An 18521-nucleotide genomic window follows, 5' to 3' on the forward strand; every position below is an offset into this window, starting at 1 on the left:
AAGTCCATCTCCAAAGACCTGAATGTTCCTGTGTCTACCGTGCGCAGTGTCATCAAGAAGTTTAAAGCCTATGGCACTGTGGCTAACCTCCCTAGATGTGGACGGAAAAGAAAAATTGACAAGAGATTTCAACGCAAGATTGTGCGGATGTTGGATAAAGAACCTTGACTAACATCCAAACAAGTTCAAGCTGCCCTGCAGTCTGAGGGTACAACAGTGTCAACCCGTACTATCCGTCGGCGTCTGAATGAAAAGGGACTGTATGGTAGGAGACCCAGGATGACCCCACTTCTTACCCCGAGACATAAAAAAGCCAGGCTGGAGTTTGCCAAAACTTACCTGAAAAAGCCTAAAACGTTTTGGAAGAATGTTCTCTGGTCAGATGAGACAAAAGTAGAGCTTTTTGGGCAAAGGCATCAACATAGAGTTTACAGGAGAAAAAAAGAGTCATTCAAAGAAAGGAACACGGTCCCTACAGTCAAACATGGTGGAGGTTCCATGATGTTTTGGAGTTGCTTTGCTGCCTCTGGCACTGGACTGCTTGACCGTGTGCATGGCATTATGAAGTCAGAAGATTACCAACAAATTTTGCAGCATAATGTAGGGCCCAGTGTGAGAAAGCTGGGTCTCCCTCAGAGGTCATGGGTCTTCCAGCAGGACAATGACCCAAAACACACTTCAAAAAGCACTAGAAAATGGTTTAAGAGAAAGCACTGGAGACTTCTAAGGTGGCCAGCAATGAGTCCAGACCCGAATCCCATAGAACACCTGTGGAGAGATCTAAAAATGGCAGTTTGGAGAAGGCACCCTTCAAATATCAGGGACCTGGAGCAGTTTGCCAAAGAAGAATGGTCTAAAATTCCAGCAGAGCATTGTAAGAAACTCATTGATGGTTACCGGAAGCGGTGGGTCGCAGTTATTTTGGCTAAAGGTTGTGCAACCAAGTATTAGGCTGAGGGTGCTAATACTTTTGTCTGGCCCATTTTTGGAGTTTTGTGTGAAATGATCAATGTTTTGCTTTTTGCTTCATTCTCTTTTGTGTTTTTTCATTTAAGACAAATTAAATGAAGAAAATAATACCAAACAATTTGTGTTTGCAATCATTTTCAGGAAGAAACTGAGTATTATCTGACAGAATTGCAGGGGTGTCAATACTTTTGGCCACAACTGTACACATTGTCGAAGGCCTGGGCCAATTTCTTGACACCCTTCCAGCGTCCAGACCCTGATAACCAGGTATTGTTGACATGGAGAGAAACATTTTTAAAGATGGTCAAGCAATACCTGGCCTATAAATCCAGCGTACTCCCTAATTCCTCTGCGTCCTTCAACTATTGGGTCTGAAAGCTGGACACCAGTCATGAGCTGTCCCTCTATTCCTTATTGTGCTGTCAAGCCGCTAGCATCTTGTCTGAGCAGGTTTTTAGTGCCGCCGGGGGGAGTCATAACATACAGGCACTTTCACCTGTCAACAGAACATGCTGACAGGCTCACTCTGACAAAAATGAACAAGGCCGGGACTAGCCCTGACTTCTCCACACCACCAGATGACAGCAGCACATAAAATGTTTTAAATCCTCAATATTTGAATGAGGTCCTCCACTTGTTGCCTTCAAGGGTGTGTGATTGACCCGCCTTAGAATTTTTTTTCTGGCTTTGCACTATTTGCACAGCCTTTGTGAGTGTAAAAGTACCACAACTACACTTTCTTAATATTTTATGGGACCCTCCAGTTGGTGCTTTTAAGGGTGCGTGGATAACCCTCCTTAGGCCTCTTTCACACATCAGGTTTTCGCCGTCAGGCGCGATCCGGCGCTTTTGACAGAAACCGGATCCGGCGAAATGCAATGCCGGATCCGGTTTCCCCCCCATTGACTTGCATTTGCGCCGGATCGCGCCGGATGGCCATGCGTTTCATCCGGTTTTCGCCGGATCCGGCAATGTGTCGCGATCCGGCGTCTGGAAAAAACGGTGACTGTAACGTTTTTTGTCTCCGGCGAAAAAGCCGGACACGCCGGATCCGGCGCTTCCGGCTTTTTCACACAATGAAAGCCTATGAGCGCCGCAATGCGCCGGATCCGTTTTTTTGGTCTGAGCATGCTCAGTAGCTCTGCCCACAAGACATATATAAAAGCAAGACAGTGGGACCCACAGCCACACCCAACATGCCACCCAAGACAGCAACCAGGCGCAGGAGAAGGCAGGAGACCACTGCAGCACCATCCGCACCACCACCACCCCAAATGGAGCAGCAAATAGAACATGCTGAGGAGGGGAGGCCAGCAGCAGATGAGAGACGGTAATTATCAAATAACCCATTCCTCCAAACTAGGGCTATTGAATATCAAGATATTCATTGGCCCTTTGTTTCTCTTTATTCAACAGCCGCCCAATAGATGCAGCAGCAGCAGCAATGGCAGCAGCTGGAACACCACCCACAGGCATGGAGTGTGGCCACCAGGAAGACAGCACATCATCTTCTGGGAGCCCTCCCTCGCATCGTCAGCGTTTGACGGTAAGTTTTTATTTCCAAAATCCATCTTCTCTGTAATATATGTCTATTCATTGCCTTTTATTTCAAAACAGGAATCACAAGATGAAGAGGAGCTCCCAGAAGAAGAAGGAAGGGGTGGACAGACACCTGGAGTGGGCTCACAATTGGTAAGTTTTTTGCATCAAACGCAGAAACACAACATCACACTACACACAACACATAGAAAACAATGTTCTGCAGACCACACACAGCAAACAAATGCCTACATCCAAAGACATAACATTTTTTGATTTCTTCTCTAGTCTTCCCAATCTGGTGCTTGGCCAAGAGGTCCTCGCAGTGCCTCCCAGGGTCGTCGGCGACAGCAACGCGGCGGTTACCAGCATGTAAGTATAAATATTTTTGCTTTGTTTTTTTGCACTTTTTATTTCATTTCTTTTGTGGAGGCTAATTGTTATTTTTGTCTTTTTCTTTAACAGCCTTCACAGCGTGCTCCCGACTCTGACGGTGAGGATGGAGGGATTGATGTGGACCGCCTCATCGATCTCGTCAGGAAAGGGAGCCGCTCTGGAATATGGCTGACCGCCGTCACGCTGACCTGATCGTTACCCGACGACTCTGGGAGGAAATCTGTTCGCTCCTTGTTGGCCGCTGGGAGGACCTCGAAGCTCGGGCCCAGATTAAAGAGCGTAAGTATATACAGTACCGGTTGCTTGATGTAAACCAGTGTTTCCCGAACTCCAGTCCTCGTGGTCCCCACGGATCATGTGTTCAGGATTTCTATTTACTATAGAAATCCTGAAAACATGACCCCTGGGGACCATGAGGACTGGAGTTTGGGAAACACTGATGTTGTATACTAACCACTCCTTTCTCGTTTCAGGGAACAGAATTGTGAATCGGTGGCGGTCTGTGAGAGATCGTTTCAAGAAGGAGTTCAATAAAGAGATACGGGCCCCGAGTGGATCTGGAGGACGCAGGAGCAAGTACAAGTACGCAGAAGCCCTGTCGTTCCTCCGGGAAACAATGGTCACCAGAAGGTAAATATTACACACCACATGTGAAAAAAAATGTTATATGTAAAAAAATTTTTCAGCCAGGGCCATACCATGTCAGTATTTTAATTGTTTTTTTTTCTCTTTATTCCACAGCACGGTGAGCAGCACTCGGGAGCCGGCACGATTGGACCCTTCTGAGGCGATCCCTGAGGAGACCGGCACCGAGGGACACTTCGACCACCCCGGTACATCTGCACCTTCCCAGCCTTCCCACACATTCGACCCATCTGTCCCATCCACCAGCACAGGAGCATCGTGGCCGCCTACATTACATGAAGCTGCTGGTGAGGAGATCGCTTTCCCTTTACCCCACCCTTCTGCCCCTGCCACCTCTAGTACACCTGCGGGTACTGGGCGGCAGCGGCAGAGGGGTCAGGAAAAGACTTATGCGCCAGAGTTCTTGCATCTGAATGCATCTTTCCAGAACTGTCTAAAAGTCTTGTCAGAGCAAATCTCCGCAGGCTATCAGCAGATCAACTCCAGCATTCTGGAGGTGAAGACACTTCTGCAAACCATGCATTCAGAAGCAAGATCTTCGCCAAACCACACCTTTTTCAGGTCTGTTGTGGAGCGCATGGAAACACTCTCTCCTGCCCAGCAGATGCATGTAATGCATTCATGCCACGCTGCTCTCCAGCAAGTTACCTCCCAACCTCCTCCTCCTCCCACCACAGTAGTTCCTCCACCTGCACCCCCTCCAGCCACTTTCCATCCTCCCCCTCCTATTACATCTACACCCCCTCCAGCCACTTTCCATCCTCCCCCTCCTATTACATCTACACCCCCTCCAGCCACTTTCCATCCTCCCCCTCCTATTACATACCATCCACCTCCAGCCACTTTCCATCCTCCCCCTCCTATTACATACCATCCACCTCCCCAGCACCATCCACCTCCCCAGCACCATCCACCTCCCCAGCACCATCCACCTCCCCAGCACCAGCAACCTCCCCAGCACCAGCAACCTCACCAGTACCAGCAACCTCCACAGTACCTGCAAACTCCCCAGTACCAGCAACCTCCCCAGTACCAGACATCTCCCCACTTCCAGCAACCTGCCCCGTACCAGACATCTCCCCACTTCCAGCAACCTGCCCCGTACCAGACATCTCCCCACTTCCAGCAACCTGCCCCGTACCAAACTCCTTCCCCATACAACTTGCCATCAACATCATCTGCTCCTACAGTCCCTGCCCAACCCTCCACTCCACCACCCACCACCTCTTCTGCTTCCCACATGTCCACCCATTCTGTAGTTTTTTCCACACCTTCACCTCTAACTGTTCCTTCCCCACCACGATCCCAGTCCTCTCTCCACACTCCCAGTGTCGAAGTGTCCCGCAGCCCCTACAGCAGTATTTCCACCACACACTACACAGAATTATAATGTGTGTATTTAAATAAAAATGACCAGTTTTATGGTTTCAGTTTTATAGTTTCAAAGTTTTATTAAACAAGTTTATTAAAATTTTAAAAAAGTTTACTAAAAAAAACATTTTTCAATAAAAGTTAAATTATTTTACACTGGTTGTCTGTCATTTCTTTCTGCGGTGAAAAAGGTTAAAAACAGGGTATTTAAAAGGTGAAATGGTATTCAAAACTAGGTATATAACTGTGGGTAAATTTTAGCTTTTTGCCACAGTTGTGTTCCTGGTTGTGTTTGAAGCAAAGTATTTCACCTAAAAAGTTGTGTTTATTGTTGGTGATTTCCTAACAATGTACACAACTTTTGTTAAAAGGTGAAATACTTTGCATAAAACACAACCAGGTACACACCTGTGGCCTAAAGCTAAAAATAGAGACCATGACAAGATAGCCAACTTTGGTTGGCAAAGGTATATACTGTTGGTACAGAAGGTACACAAGTTTGGTTAGGGCACAAATCTTTCACACTCTGTCATCCTGCCAGTGTACTCTGCCTTGAGGTGACATAAAGTATAGTGCAAAATTGTCCCTCATTACTGAAACCGTCACAGAACTTCTAGTGGTAATGTCATGGTAATCTTGCAAGGTGGTTTCTTCAGAGGTGTCCTCAATGGAAATGGGTTCCTTGCAGATAACAAAATTGTGGAGTACCACGCACGCTTTGATCACCTCGTCCACAGTTTCTGTCTTGAGGTTGATCGCAGTCAATAGGACCCGCCATTTGGCTGTCAGAATACCAAAGGTACATTCAACCATTCTTCTTAATCTTGTGAGGCGGTAATTAAAAATGCGTTTTGGTCTTGTCAATCCTCTGCTAGAGTACGGTTTCAAAAGGTGTTCTGACAGCTGGAAGGCTTCATCCCCTACACAGACAAATGGCATAGGTGGACCAGATGTTTGCGGCAGCGGTCTAGGTGGTGGGAACTGGAAGGTGTTTCCATACAGTTTACGCCCCATGGCAGACAGTTTGAAAACTTGAGAGTCATTGGAGCGGCCATAGGCCCCAATATCAACCGCAATAAATTTGTATTCCGCGTCAGCGATGGCCATGAGGACAATTGAAAAATATTTCTTGTAATTGAAATATTCCGATCCGGATCCAGCTGGCTTTACAATGCGGATATGTTTCCCGTCCACAGCGCCCAAGCAGTTTGGAAACTGACATATCTGTTGAAACTTGTCAGCAATTTCAATCCACCTCTCTGTTGTGGGCTCTGGTAAAAACTCTTCAGCTAAGGAGTCCCACAGTGCACGGCATGTGTACTTCACAATTCCAGATATGGTGGAAATCCCGAGTCTGTACTGGAAATGCAGTGACGAAAGGGATTCTCCAGTTGCAAGAAATCTGTGGGGAATTAAAAAACAATAAATTAGTTTTAAATCACAGCATTACATACCAAAACTGACCTATAACACTTGGAGATACAAATTACCACCAACAAGATTGCAGTGAAAGTGTGCTCTGATGCGATCATATCCAATAAATGTGGCTTACCTTAAAGTCACCATCAGACGCTCTGCGGGTGAAACAGAGAAGCGGCAATAGGTGTCCGCTTTTCTTATGAGGTGTGCAATGCGCTCCACCAAGTAATCAAAATTCTCCATTTTCATCCTAACATATCCAAAAAATTTAGCCGGGTTTCGTCGAAGGTCCATGCATAGTGTAGAATAGACCCCACGCGTCATTCTCTTGGCTGTGATGGGGTGGATCCACAAACGTCGTCTACGATGCCTGATGCGCTGCTGTCTCGCTCTCTCCTTCTCCAGAACAATCACCCTCAAACGATTTGCCTCCGCTGTAAAATCCGCCAAATTCTTCAAAATATTTCCAATGACAACATCCATCTTCGCCAGTAACTTGCTCTTCTCTCCAACCTGCACTTTCTCCTCTACAACCTGTCAAAGAAGGGCTGTAGGAACATGCTATATATAGTTTTCCAGTAGCCAATCCCGTTCGGAAGGCCACAAGGGTCAATTTTAAAAACCGGATCCGGCGTAATCCGTCGAAAAACGGATAGAAAAACGGATGAACCGGATGAGACGGATCCGGTTTTGTCTGTCCAGAAAAAGACGGATCTGCCAGAAAACCGGATCCGTCACATCCGGTTTTACGAAACATTTGCCGGATCCGGCGTTCCGGCACGACGCCGGATCGCGCCTGACGCCGAAAACCTGATGTGTGAAAGTAGCCTTAGAATTTTTTTCTGGCTTTGCACTGTGTGCACAGCCTTTATGAGTGTAGAAATACATTATATTTAGTTGATCAAATCTCATAAGACATGATTACACATTGGTGTACACCACCGATAATTTATAGATGAGGTTCAAAAGGAAAAGAGAATGAGTAATTAAAATTTAACTTTTAACCATGTAGATTAAAATTATTAAAAGATTATGTACATATACCCAGTACAAATGTATATTCGGTCACATGTTGATATTGTGACCCACTAATTCCTGGTTATGATGGAATGTGGGAAAATTAATTGTTACTAATTGGAATTATTGACTAATATCCCTTACAATTGTTAGTCAGATTAAGTCCCATGTAGATATAGTATACAAGCGACTATTTTCTCAAAATCACTGTGTCTATTTATAGGTGTATGTATAATTAAGTCCTGCAATAATAAGCAGTCATCTGCCCTCAAATTCATTCTTTGGGTGCACAGTGACTTTGTGTCTAATGACACACACATTTAAAATAATCACATGTAAAACACCAACTAACATCTACCTCTACCCTTTTGTCACAAGATCTGACTATATATACCATATATGGGACTTAATCTGATTAACAATTGTAAGGGATAACAATCAAGAATCCCAATTAATTTCAATTAATTTTCCCACATTCCATCATAACCAGGAATTAGTGGTTCACAATTAATATCAACCTGTGACCCAATATAAATCCGTACTGGGTGTATGTACATAATCTTAAAATAATTTTAATCTATATAGAAAATAGTTAAATTTTAATTACACATTCTTTTTTTCTTTTGAACCTTGAGTGTAGAAATACCACTGCTACACTTTCTTATTTTTTATGAGGCCCTACATTTGGTGCCTTCAAGGGTATATGGATGACTCGCCTTAGAATTTTTTCTGGCTTTGCTCTGTGTGCACAGCCTTTATGAGTGTAGAAGTACCACAACTATACTTTCTTTATATTTTAATGTGGCCGTCTAGTTGTACCCTTCAAAGGGTGTATGGATAACCCTCCTTAGAATTTTTTTCTGGCTTTGCAGTGTGTGTAGAGCCTTTATGAGTGTAGAAGAATCGCAACTATACTTTCTTAATATTTGAATGAGGCACTCCAGTTGTTGCCTTCAAGGGTGTATGGATGTCATAACTTGTAATTTTTGGCAAGTTTTGCACTGTGTGCAGAACTTTTATGAGTATAGGAGTGTTAGGAATCTGGTTTCTGACACGTCTAGACAGAAACCCAGATTCTCACATGCTGCAGTCTCTTGCCCATCTGCTGCAGCAGAAGGGATTGCTGAGGAGATTGTCTCACAACAACTGTCTCCAGAGGCTAAGTCCTTTATTCCATCTATTGGGCATGCTCACGGGACGAGCTCCTATTGGACTTCGGGAGTCAGGTGTTCAGGTCCCGTTCCGGATCCTATTGGCTCTTCCTGGACTCTTGGAGATTTCCGGAAGGTCCCGTGCGCTATAAAAAGTGCTCATGGCCGTTCCGCCATGCGCTAGTGTAGCCATACTGCTGCTGTATATTTGTTGATGGATGCATGGACTGGTGAATGACTTATTATGACACCCCTTCCCTCTGATACTACGCATGTGTGAGTGTTTGTGTTAGTGCCAGTACCCAGCGCCAAGCGCCAGCGCGTTATGCTCCATACTACAGCAGCCTAAGCGTCAGCATTGCGCCTGCTAGTCAGCAGTGTCTTTGCAGCGGCCCTGCTATAGCCGCGCTGCAGTTGCAGCTCCTAGTGGCGTTCGCGGTTGTGACGCCTTGCACACGTTTCCGGTAGGTCCTTATGGAGTTAGAATCGCTACCTTGTGTTTCTCCGGTGACCGCATACCGCGTATGTTGCACTGAGATTCTGTGTCCTGAACAGACTCAGCGTCTTTTTGTGTTACCATTTATAATTACAGCTCTGTGAGCTCAGCAGAGTTTGTTCAGTGCACTTGGTGACGCACTTAAACCTGTGCACTCTACCGCCTATAGCTCTGCCACCACCTAGCAGCGGTCGTTCCATCTACCGCACAGTGGACCCCGAGTGGCGAAGGCACTTTATTTATATTTTTATTTTAGTGTCTTCCGTCACTCCTAGCAAGGAGTACCACAACTACACTTTATTCACAATATTTGAATGAGGAACTACAGTTGGTGCATTGAAGAGTGTGTGGATGACCCTGTTTGTAATTTTTGCCAGACTTTGCACTGTGTGTAGAGTTCTTATGAGTGTTGGATAACTACACTTTGTTCACAATACTTGAATGAGCCCCCCCCAGTTGGTGCATTCAATGGTGTATGGATGACCCTGCTTTTAATTTTTGGCAGGTTTTGCACTGTGTGTAAAGCTTTTATGAGTGGATGAGTACCACAACTACATTTTGTTCACAATAGTTGAATGAGGCACTATAGTTGGTGCCTTCAAGGGTGGATGGATGACCTTGCTTATCATTTTTGGCAGTCTTTGCACTTAGTGCTTACCCTTTCTCAGGCAGTTGCAATGTATATAGGTGCAGGCTCCACTAGATGGCAGTATAGTGGATGCAGAACTGCACCCAAACAGAGCAGGCTTGTAATGCAGCAGCCAGGCTACCACAGGTGGCAGCAGATTAGTCAAACAGACCGAGTGAAGCAACACACTATAGCGCAGTACAAAGCTCAGGGTCAGAGGCAAGCCGAAAAGGTCAGGAGCGGATAAACCAAAAGACAGAAGCAATTCAGGATACAAGCCAAGTCAGAACCGGGAGATCAATACACTAAAGGGAAACACTGATTCAAAACGGGAGTGGAAGAAAACAGAGACACGGGTTCAGACAGCAAACGCAGGAGGACAAATCAGAGCAGTCAGAGTCCGCTACAGCAGTCCTAGGCAAAACTATAACGACATAGCCTGCAGGAAGCAGCGGAGATAAATAGCAAACTTGAACCCAGACTGAAGCTGAGAAAGGTTAGCCCCTTCATGACCAGACCGGGAAAAAGAGAAAACAGGACTTCAACCCCGGTCTGGATCATGACACCCTTTATGTGTCTAGGAGTACCACTGCATGACTATTTGAACAGATTGTGCATGAGGCCCTCCTTTATGTCTAAGGCCGGAGTCACATTACAGTGAGATACGGCCGAGTCTCGCAGGTTAAAACCAAGCTCTGGCACCGGCACTCCGGAGCGGAGCGTGCAGCTCCATGTATTGCTGTGCGGCTGCACGCTCCGCTCCGGAGTGCCGGCGCCAGAGCTTGGTTTTAACCTGAGAGACTCGGCCGTATTTCGCTGTGTGTGTGATCCCGGCCTAATACAGAGTAAATCTGAGTCCCTCTTCCATCAAATTTTTGGCAGTTATTGCTTCCTTCATAAATTACACTGAAATATCCAATTTTTGTAATAAAAATTTAAATTTCTGTTTGCTTAATTATTTTTTTAATCCTTTTTCAATTTTGCCTTATATACAAGTCATTATGCAGGAAAAAAAGTTTCTTAACATTTTTACTGTTAACTCCAATTTCTCTTTGATTTTGAATGTTTTATTGTCAGTCCTTAAAGTGGAGTAAAAGTGTGACATCATTTTTCTCAGCAGCGATCTGGGAGTCAGATATGCTTCCAGGAGTCTTTCCCATGCTAATCTCCTTCCATCTAGCACTTTTTCCCTCCAGTTTAACATTTTCACTGCCCCCAGACCTCCGTGTAAGTGTCTGCCAGAACAATGCTTGGATTTCCTATGGACTCCCATTATACTTGTTACTTGAAACGAACATGTGAGCCTTAGGAATTGCTCAGCTCGAGTAACGAGCATCCGAGCACTTTAGTGCTCACTCATCCCTAGTAATAAGCAAAAGAGCTTGTTTTTACAAGCACTATCTGACGATAACCATTTATGAAAATTAACCCTTTAACTTGATATTGTCAGCGGTATGTGATATGATAAATGTTAAGTAATGGTTTGTTGTATCAGTAAATCCTACAGTTGCATATCCATCACATTTTTTATAGTTGGAGTATCAGCAAGTTAAAGGAAATGATGTAATTACTGGACGCAGTCACCAAATGCAGAATTTTCACATACAGTAATATTAATATTTATGATTGTGATTGTCCTATTAATTTTGTTAAGTTCTTTTAGATTTTCCATGCCACATTATTTTCTGTTTTTTGAATTCTTAGATTTCCAAGCTCTGGGTTTAAAGAAAGGGATGTTCTTCAATCCAGACCCGTATCTGAAAATCTCTATCCAACCTGGAAAACACAGCATCTTTCCTGCACTCCCTCACCATGGCCAAGAGAAAAGATCTAAAATTATATGCAACACAGTCAATCCTGTTTGGAAAAGAGAGGTATGTGATTTTAGGAAAGAGGCAAAAACACTAATATCCTTGTAAGGTAATGGCTCAGATCAAGTGCAACTAAATATGACTCTCAATTGGATACAAGAAGTCCAAGGTTGTAGTAAATCTCCTGTTAAATGAATAGGATTTTTCTACTTCATCTGAGTGCAGCATGATATTAGCAAAGACACCCTGAATCCAACGATGTATCACTTAGTTTATTGGGTGCAGCAGTTCTGACACAATCAGAGTTTTTAGATTTAGTCATGCAGCAGAGCTGTGAAAGCTGCCCTCGCCCCCACTAGGCTTTCTATGTACATTGTCTATAGACAGTGAGCTGCTCACCACAGGAGGGGGTGGAGTTGGACTTGTGGGTTGCCCTCCCAGGGCTGTGGGGTATTCGGTACCGGGCCTCTGTCAGGGGGAAAGTATCACGGCAGCTGTGACCCGGTCCGTGGCCCTGGGCGCCCAATGTCAATGGTGGTGTGTGGTTAATGGAATTGAATAGTTTGTGACGCCACCTGTGGTGTTCGGCAAGGGAGATGTTAAGCCAACGCTGCAGACAGATCCTCTGGGACAGATGGTGGGATGCAGCAATGGTGGTATAGCCCTCCACAGGCAGGGCTGTTGTCCCGGGGCAGTGTAGATGTGGGGACACCTTGATGGTGTAGTGTCCCGCGCAGGGAATGTAGCAGTGCTGGCGGACGCAAGAAGGAATGGAGGACGCCAGGGCTAGCCGTTTCAACGCTTTACTCACAGTTCTTGTTAACCACTGGTGCCCGCTTCCATGCCGTGTCCTCCGGGGCAGAGACTCAATGAACCTCCCGGGCAAGTTAGGCTTCTCCTCTCCAACACTCCGCCAACATGTACCTTTCCTGAACGACTCCTCTACTGTGCCTTTAGTGTGAATAGCTCCAGTACCGTGGTACTCTGAAGTTCCTTCTGTCAAATTTTCCTAACAACTCTACTTGTATGACAGACAGCTGTAGCCTCTATCGGGGACTCCTTTCTCCAGAGTCCTGGCTCTCTATTCGGTTGCTGTTGTGTCCCAAGTCTTAGATGGGAGTAGTGCATTTACAGCCAACTACTGCACCTGTGTCTGCTGCAGAACTATAAGTGTCCATACAACCTCGGGGACCTGGCCCCGGCCTTGCGCTGAGAACCTATAGGCAGGGTTCCTCTTCCAACCCACAACTCCTCTCTGTTCTCCTACTCCTTCATTCCGTGCTGTTCCTTCTCTCTCTTATGGAAGCTTAGGTTGCAATTCTACATCTTTCTCCTTCTGTTCCTTTCCTAGGGAGCTCGTTCCACTAAGACCAGTCCTCAGCCTCTCCTGACTGACTGTCTTCCTCCGCCTTGAGCTCCCCTCAGGCTGACCTCTTGTCAGCCTGCTCTCCTCCAGCCTCCTCTCAGACTGAACTGAACTCCAATTCTAAACCTTCCCACTCTTTTATATCTAACTCCACCCACCTCCCAGCACATCTCGTGTTACGAAGCAAGGATCCACGAAAGGTGCTCTGCTATCCTCTAAGCATGGAGCCGCAATCTGGTCCATTGCTGAACTATCCTGTGTTTGGGTGCAGGTGTTGGAGTGTGGAAAGGAGTTCCCAACTTACCTAGTTGGTGGGGCACTACACCTTAGGAGAAGGTGCAGTACCTCTGTGGCAACTGAGCCTCAGGGGCGCCACATACCCCCCGTTAAACACAGCACATCCGCGGGCTGCAAGACAGCAAAGTAGACAGCAAAGAAACATACCAATTTTTATAATGCTGCATAAACATTTCTTATACTAATCTTCCTAGTATAGGAGGTACTCATCTTGAAAGTTACAAACAATTCTATCTTAAATTCTATCTAAAATTTTTAATTCTAAGTGCAATTCTCAATTCAAAGTGCTATTCTCTGTAACACATTTTCTCTCATTTTCCTTCTCTAGTACACATTTATTTCTCTACTTTCACTGTCTCTTCTAGACGCAAGACGCTGACCGCAAGTACCTGGTCCGTCACCTGTCTACTTTCAATTCTTTATTCATATCACTCCTCTCTAGATCAGACATTCCTAATTCTTCTATAAAAGCCATTTCTCAGTTACTAATACTCTTATAAAACACATTATCTAATACTTCACAGTAAAACATTCAACAATTATTCTTGTAAGGTGCTGGACACCGCTCCCAGCCGGGATCTCTTGCAGTGTCCTTGAGGTAGACATCATCTTCGAAAAGTGTCCATGTAAAAACATCATCTTCGCAAAGTGTCTTTTTATGTAAAACCAAGAAAGGGCACCTAAAGAGGTGCAACTATTTACAATAAAAGTTTTTGGATCACTCCAAGTTCATGATCGCTAGTTCAAAATTGAATAACGCTGCTAATCAAAACAGGGCAACAAAAGTGCTACCAGAAAAACATAACAAAAATAGAAAAATAGAAAAAGGCACAACTGGTACAAACAAACCCTCCTGGATAATGAGAGTTACAACTTATTTTTAATGCTGGTCCCCCCTGGGGTTCTGGAAGCTGAACTGGAACTGCTACCAGATTCAAAGTAGTCGTTGGCAATCTTTAAGTACTCCTCTTCCCGCGGTGTCAAGCCAGGGATCTTTGGTCTGGGTTGCCGCACTGGAGCTGATGCAAGAACAGCTTGGTTCCTGGAAGCAGGTACCTGAACAGTCTGGGTGGCAACGGTGGGTGGAGGAGCAGCAACTGGTCGCTTCGGCTTGTACCTCTCAATCAACTCTTCTGGGATACACCGTACATTCAGAGCATACCACCCCCTGAGCCCCTCATGCCGGTGAATGTCACATACTCCCCAGGCTGCAGGTCTCTGTCAGGATGTCCCTTTCTCAGATGTGGCTCAACATCCCTCCGGTTGAAGAACAAGTCACTAATTCGCTTGGGGTCCACAATAAATACAAAACCCCTTTCCTTGTTCACATTCAGCACTTGCCCCCATCCGGCTGCATCCCGGGGGCCATGATGACCTGCACGGGCCCTCTCCTTCTGAGCCAGATCCGGGCCCAACACAGCCTTCTTCCTCTGCTCTCTCTCCCGGTATTCCGCTGCCAGTTGTCGGATAGTGGCCCGGCACCCTGCCCAGTTCTCTTCATCCTCCTGCTCTTCCCGGGACCAGCCCTCGCCCACTGGGGCCCGCGGCACCACCGCTAGGGGTCCAGATGTTTCCCCGTGGGGACAGTCATCCCGGTCCCAGACCAGGTCTAGCATGACCTGGCCAGCCGCTGCACCCCAGGGCCTTCCCAGGTGGAGGGACATCTGATGTACCTGGGGCCTCCTGGCGGTGCGGCTTCTGCTCCGCTGCAGGCGGTCCGGGTGCCGGCGGTGGTGATACCGATGGCGGCTCCGGGTCCATGGGGGCATCGGTAGGGGCCTGTGCAGCCGCAACAGGTCCGGGCGGGTGCATGGTCTCAGCTCTTGGATCCTCCGGTGCGCTCAGCCGCACAGACAGCATGGAGGTGAAGATCAGTGCTGCCGGACAGTCCGGTGCGGAGGTAGCAGGTACCGGTGGAGCGGGTACCGCAGGTGTAGGCCCCTCTCGGGCCTGCTGACGTCTCAGCTGCTCCAAGGCCTCCTGCCTCAGCCGCAGACGGGTGGTCAGTTCAGCAATCTCCTCTTCTAGTTGCTGGCGGTTCATTCCAGAGTTTGGGTTGGAGCCGTCAGCCATGGCGCAAGGGAGATCCGTTTCCCCGCGCTCCGCAGGCCTCCTTCCCTTACTCTCCAAAATGGTGTTCTGGCATTCTTCTTCCTGCCTTGGCCCCTTTCCCGCCACTGGCTTCTTCTGCCCCTCCTTCCGGGGGCGGCGTCTTCTTCCAGCGCCTCCATACCAAGCCAGTATATGAACCCTTTGGGGGGTGGACCATGTATCTGTCACAGTAATTCAGGCAGGGAAGGTCCAATACTCTATACTCTTCGCGGTCTTTTCTTAGGACCTCCCATCTCTTCACGCCCTTCTTCTCCGCGCCAGCTGCCATTTCTAATGTCCATTTTACAGTCTATTAAATCAGGTCTTCTGCACATTTTCAAAAGTACAAAGTCTCACAAATTTCAGGTGCACAGAACCCGATGGCATCGGGTCTCGTCATCCTGTTCGTGACGCCAAAATTGGGTCGCCCTCCCAGAGCTGTGGGGTACTCAGTACCGGGCCGGTGTCAGGGGGAAAGTATCACGGCAGCTGTGAACCGGTCCGTGGCCCTGGGCGCCCAATGTCAATGGTGGTGTGTGGTTAATGGAATTGAATAGTTCGTGACGCCACCTGTAGTGTTCGGCAAGGGAGATGTTAAGCCAACGCTGCAGACAGATCCTCTGGGACAGATGGTGGGATGCAGCAATGGTGGTATAGCCCTCCACAGGCAGGGCTGTTGTCCCGGGGCAGTGTAGATGTGGGGACACCTTGATGGTGTAGTGTCCCGCGCAGGGAATGTAGCAGTGCTGACGAACGCAAGAAGTAATGGAAGACGCCAGGGCTTGCCGTTTCAACGCTTTACTCACAGTTCTTGGTAAAAACTGGTGCCCGCTTCCATGCCGTGTCCTCCGGGGCAGAGAGTCAATCAACCTCCTGGGCAAGTTAGGCTTCTCCTCTCCAACACTCCGCCAACATGTACCTTTCCTGAATGACTCCTCTACTGCACCTTTAGTGTGAAGAGCTCCAGTACCGTGGTACTCTGAAGTTCCTCCTGTCAGATGTTCCTAACAACTCTACTTGTATGACAGACAGCTGTAGCCTCTATCGGGGACTCCTTTCTCCAGAGTCCTGGCTCTCTATTCGGTTGCTGTTGTGTCCCAAGTCTTAGATGGGAGTAGTGCATTTACAGCCAACTACTCCACCGGTGTCTGCTGCAGAACCATAAGTGTCCATACAACCTCGGGGACCCGGCCCCGGCCTTGCGCTGAGAACCTATAGTCAAGGTTCCGCTTCCAACCCACAACTCCTCTCTGTTCTCCTACTCCTTCGTTCCGCGCTGTTCCTTCTCTCTCTTATGGAAGCTTAGGTTGCAGTTCTACGTCTTTCTCCTTCTGTTCCTTTCCTAGGGAGCTCGTTCCACTAAGACCAGTGCTCAGCCTCTCCTGACTGACTGTCTTCCTCCGCCTTGAACTCCCCTCAGGCTGTCCTCTTGTCAGCCTGCTCTCCTCCAGCCTCCTCTCAGACTGAACTGAACTGAACTCCAATTCTAAACCTTCCCACTCTTTTATATCTAACTCCACCCACCTCCCAGCACATCTCGTGTTACGAAGCAAGGACCCACGAAAGATGCTCTGCTATCCCCTAAGCATGGAGCCACAATCCGGTCCATTGCTGAACTATCCTGTGTTTGGGTGCAGGTGTTGGAGTGTGGAAAGGAGTTCCCAACTTACCTAGTTGGTGGGGCACTACACCTTAGGAGAAGGTGCAGTACCTCTGTGGCGACTGAGCCTCAGGGGCGCCACACTTGCAATCAAGGGCGATCTAGTCACAGCAATGATAATCACCAGGTCATAAAACCTTCAGTGTAAATAAGCAACATAACACAGCCGGACATGTGACACATTAGTTGGATCCTGTGTTTTAACCCCTACCCCATTTGGTTGTCAGATTACATAGCAAAAACCTGCTGACTGATTCCCTGAAAACCCACTCCAGGAATTTTTTTTTTATTTAATTACTGGACTGGTGACACTAATGTAAGTTCTCTACCTCTAGTATACTTACCAGCTGCTGTCTTCATCTGTTCTCGGTGCTGCTCCGGTCGGTCTTCTGCACTTGCACTTTCTGATCTGTTGGATTGCTCCAGTGTTCGCTGGGAAAACCGGACGGTACCTCTCAATGCAAGGGTATGAGAGCCAGAACGAGGGTCTCATAGACTTTCACTGAGAGCTTGTGACCACTATCACTGACTTCTGGTCAGTCAGACGTTGAAGTCACAATATGGCAGATCTGGTCTGGACCGGCACTGGGCGTAGCTGAAGACAATGGCTGGTAAGTTTATACCTATGGTCAGGGAACTTACTTTAGTGCCACCACTCCAGTGCTGAAATTACAAAAAAAACTCGGAAGTAGCGCCTTAAATTCATAAGGACATCTGACACGCATTTCTTATTTGCTATGTATTTTATACAGTGTTCCTCAACCCCAGTCCTTATGGCCCTTAAACAGATTATGTTCTTAGGAATTCCTTAGTATTCCTCAGTTGATAATTCCAACACCTGTACAATGCTAAGATAATCCTGAACACATGACCTGCTACTGGGAGGACTGGAGTGGAGAAACACATTTTTTGGACAGTACAGATAGATATTGTCTCTGTACACTAGATGGCAGTGTGCTGCACATTATATTGATTTGTATAATACATAAGCGTTTGCCCATTATATTATTGTGGACTTCTATTTTTTACCTGTAGTGTCCCTTCATGTATTTTAATAAACAGAACAAATTAGAAATAACTGTATGAAATGCATTAAAGTGAATTAAGTATTTTAGCAGAGGTGACTGTAGCATCACGTCCCTCCTGGATGATAAGAAGCAAGTGCCAGTGACTTGATTTTGTGATCTGTTGATGGGTGTGCACTTTAGCGCCACTTTCATTAATGTGTTGTACGACATTCCTGATGTCGTTTCTTGTCACACGACTGCGGATGTCTAGAGGGCCACAAGCACACAAGCACAGAGCCCTACCAGTGAATTGAGATTTTGGAGATTTGCTATACACAGTTGTCAATTTGAATTATTTAATTGAAATCACATGTAGCCATTTCCTTAGTCTTTCAGCGAGTGCAGATTCATTGGTGTGTGGGATTATTTTCTGTCCCCTGGCATACAAAGCTATGTGCTTTTAAAGGATAATTAAAAGAGCATCTAATAAATATTTCACATTGTTGCCAGCAGAGATGGTAATTGCAACAGACAACTTTTATATTTAAATTATGATGTGCAGATTTTGTGGCCATTGCCTTCTTAGAACCCACTGTGCTGCCACCTCCTGAGCTATTCTGTTCCATACCGATTATCTGTGCTTATTGTAATGCTGGCA

General features: G+C 46.6%; 1 protein-coding gene across 4 annotated transcripts in view; it reads left to right on the forward strand.

Annotated features, from left to right (window-relative positions):
• HECW1 (HECT, C2 and WW domain containing E3 ubiquitin protein ligase 1) overlaps positions 1-18521 on the forward strand; it is a 564607-nt gene that overhangs the window by 433499 nt on the left and 112587 nt on the right. For all 4 annotated transcript variants that reach the window (XM_073550028.1, XM_073550027.1, XM_073550030.1 and 1 more), the window contains one exon: positions 11336-11505. In XM_073550028.1, coding sequence (XP_073406129.1) covers positions 11336-11505 — 170 coding nt within the window. The remainder of the gene's footprint in view (positions 1-11335; positions 11506-18521) is intronic.

Source organism: Dendrobates tinctorius, unplaced genomic scaffold, assembly GCF_039654945.1.
Source record: "Dendrobates tinctorius isolate UK_male_01 unplaced genomic scaffold, ASM3965494v1 ptg000162l, whole genome shotgun sequence".
NCBI classification, from domain to species: Eukaryota; Metazoa; Chordata; class Amphibia; order Anura; family Dendrobatidae; genus Dendrobates; species Dendrobates tinctorius.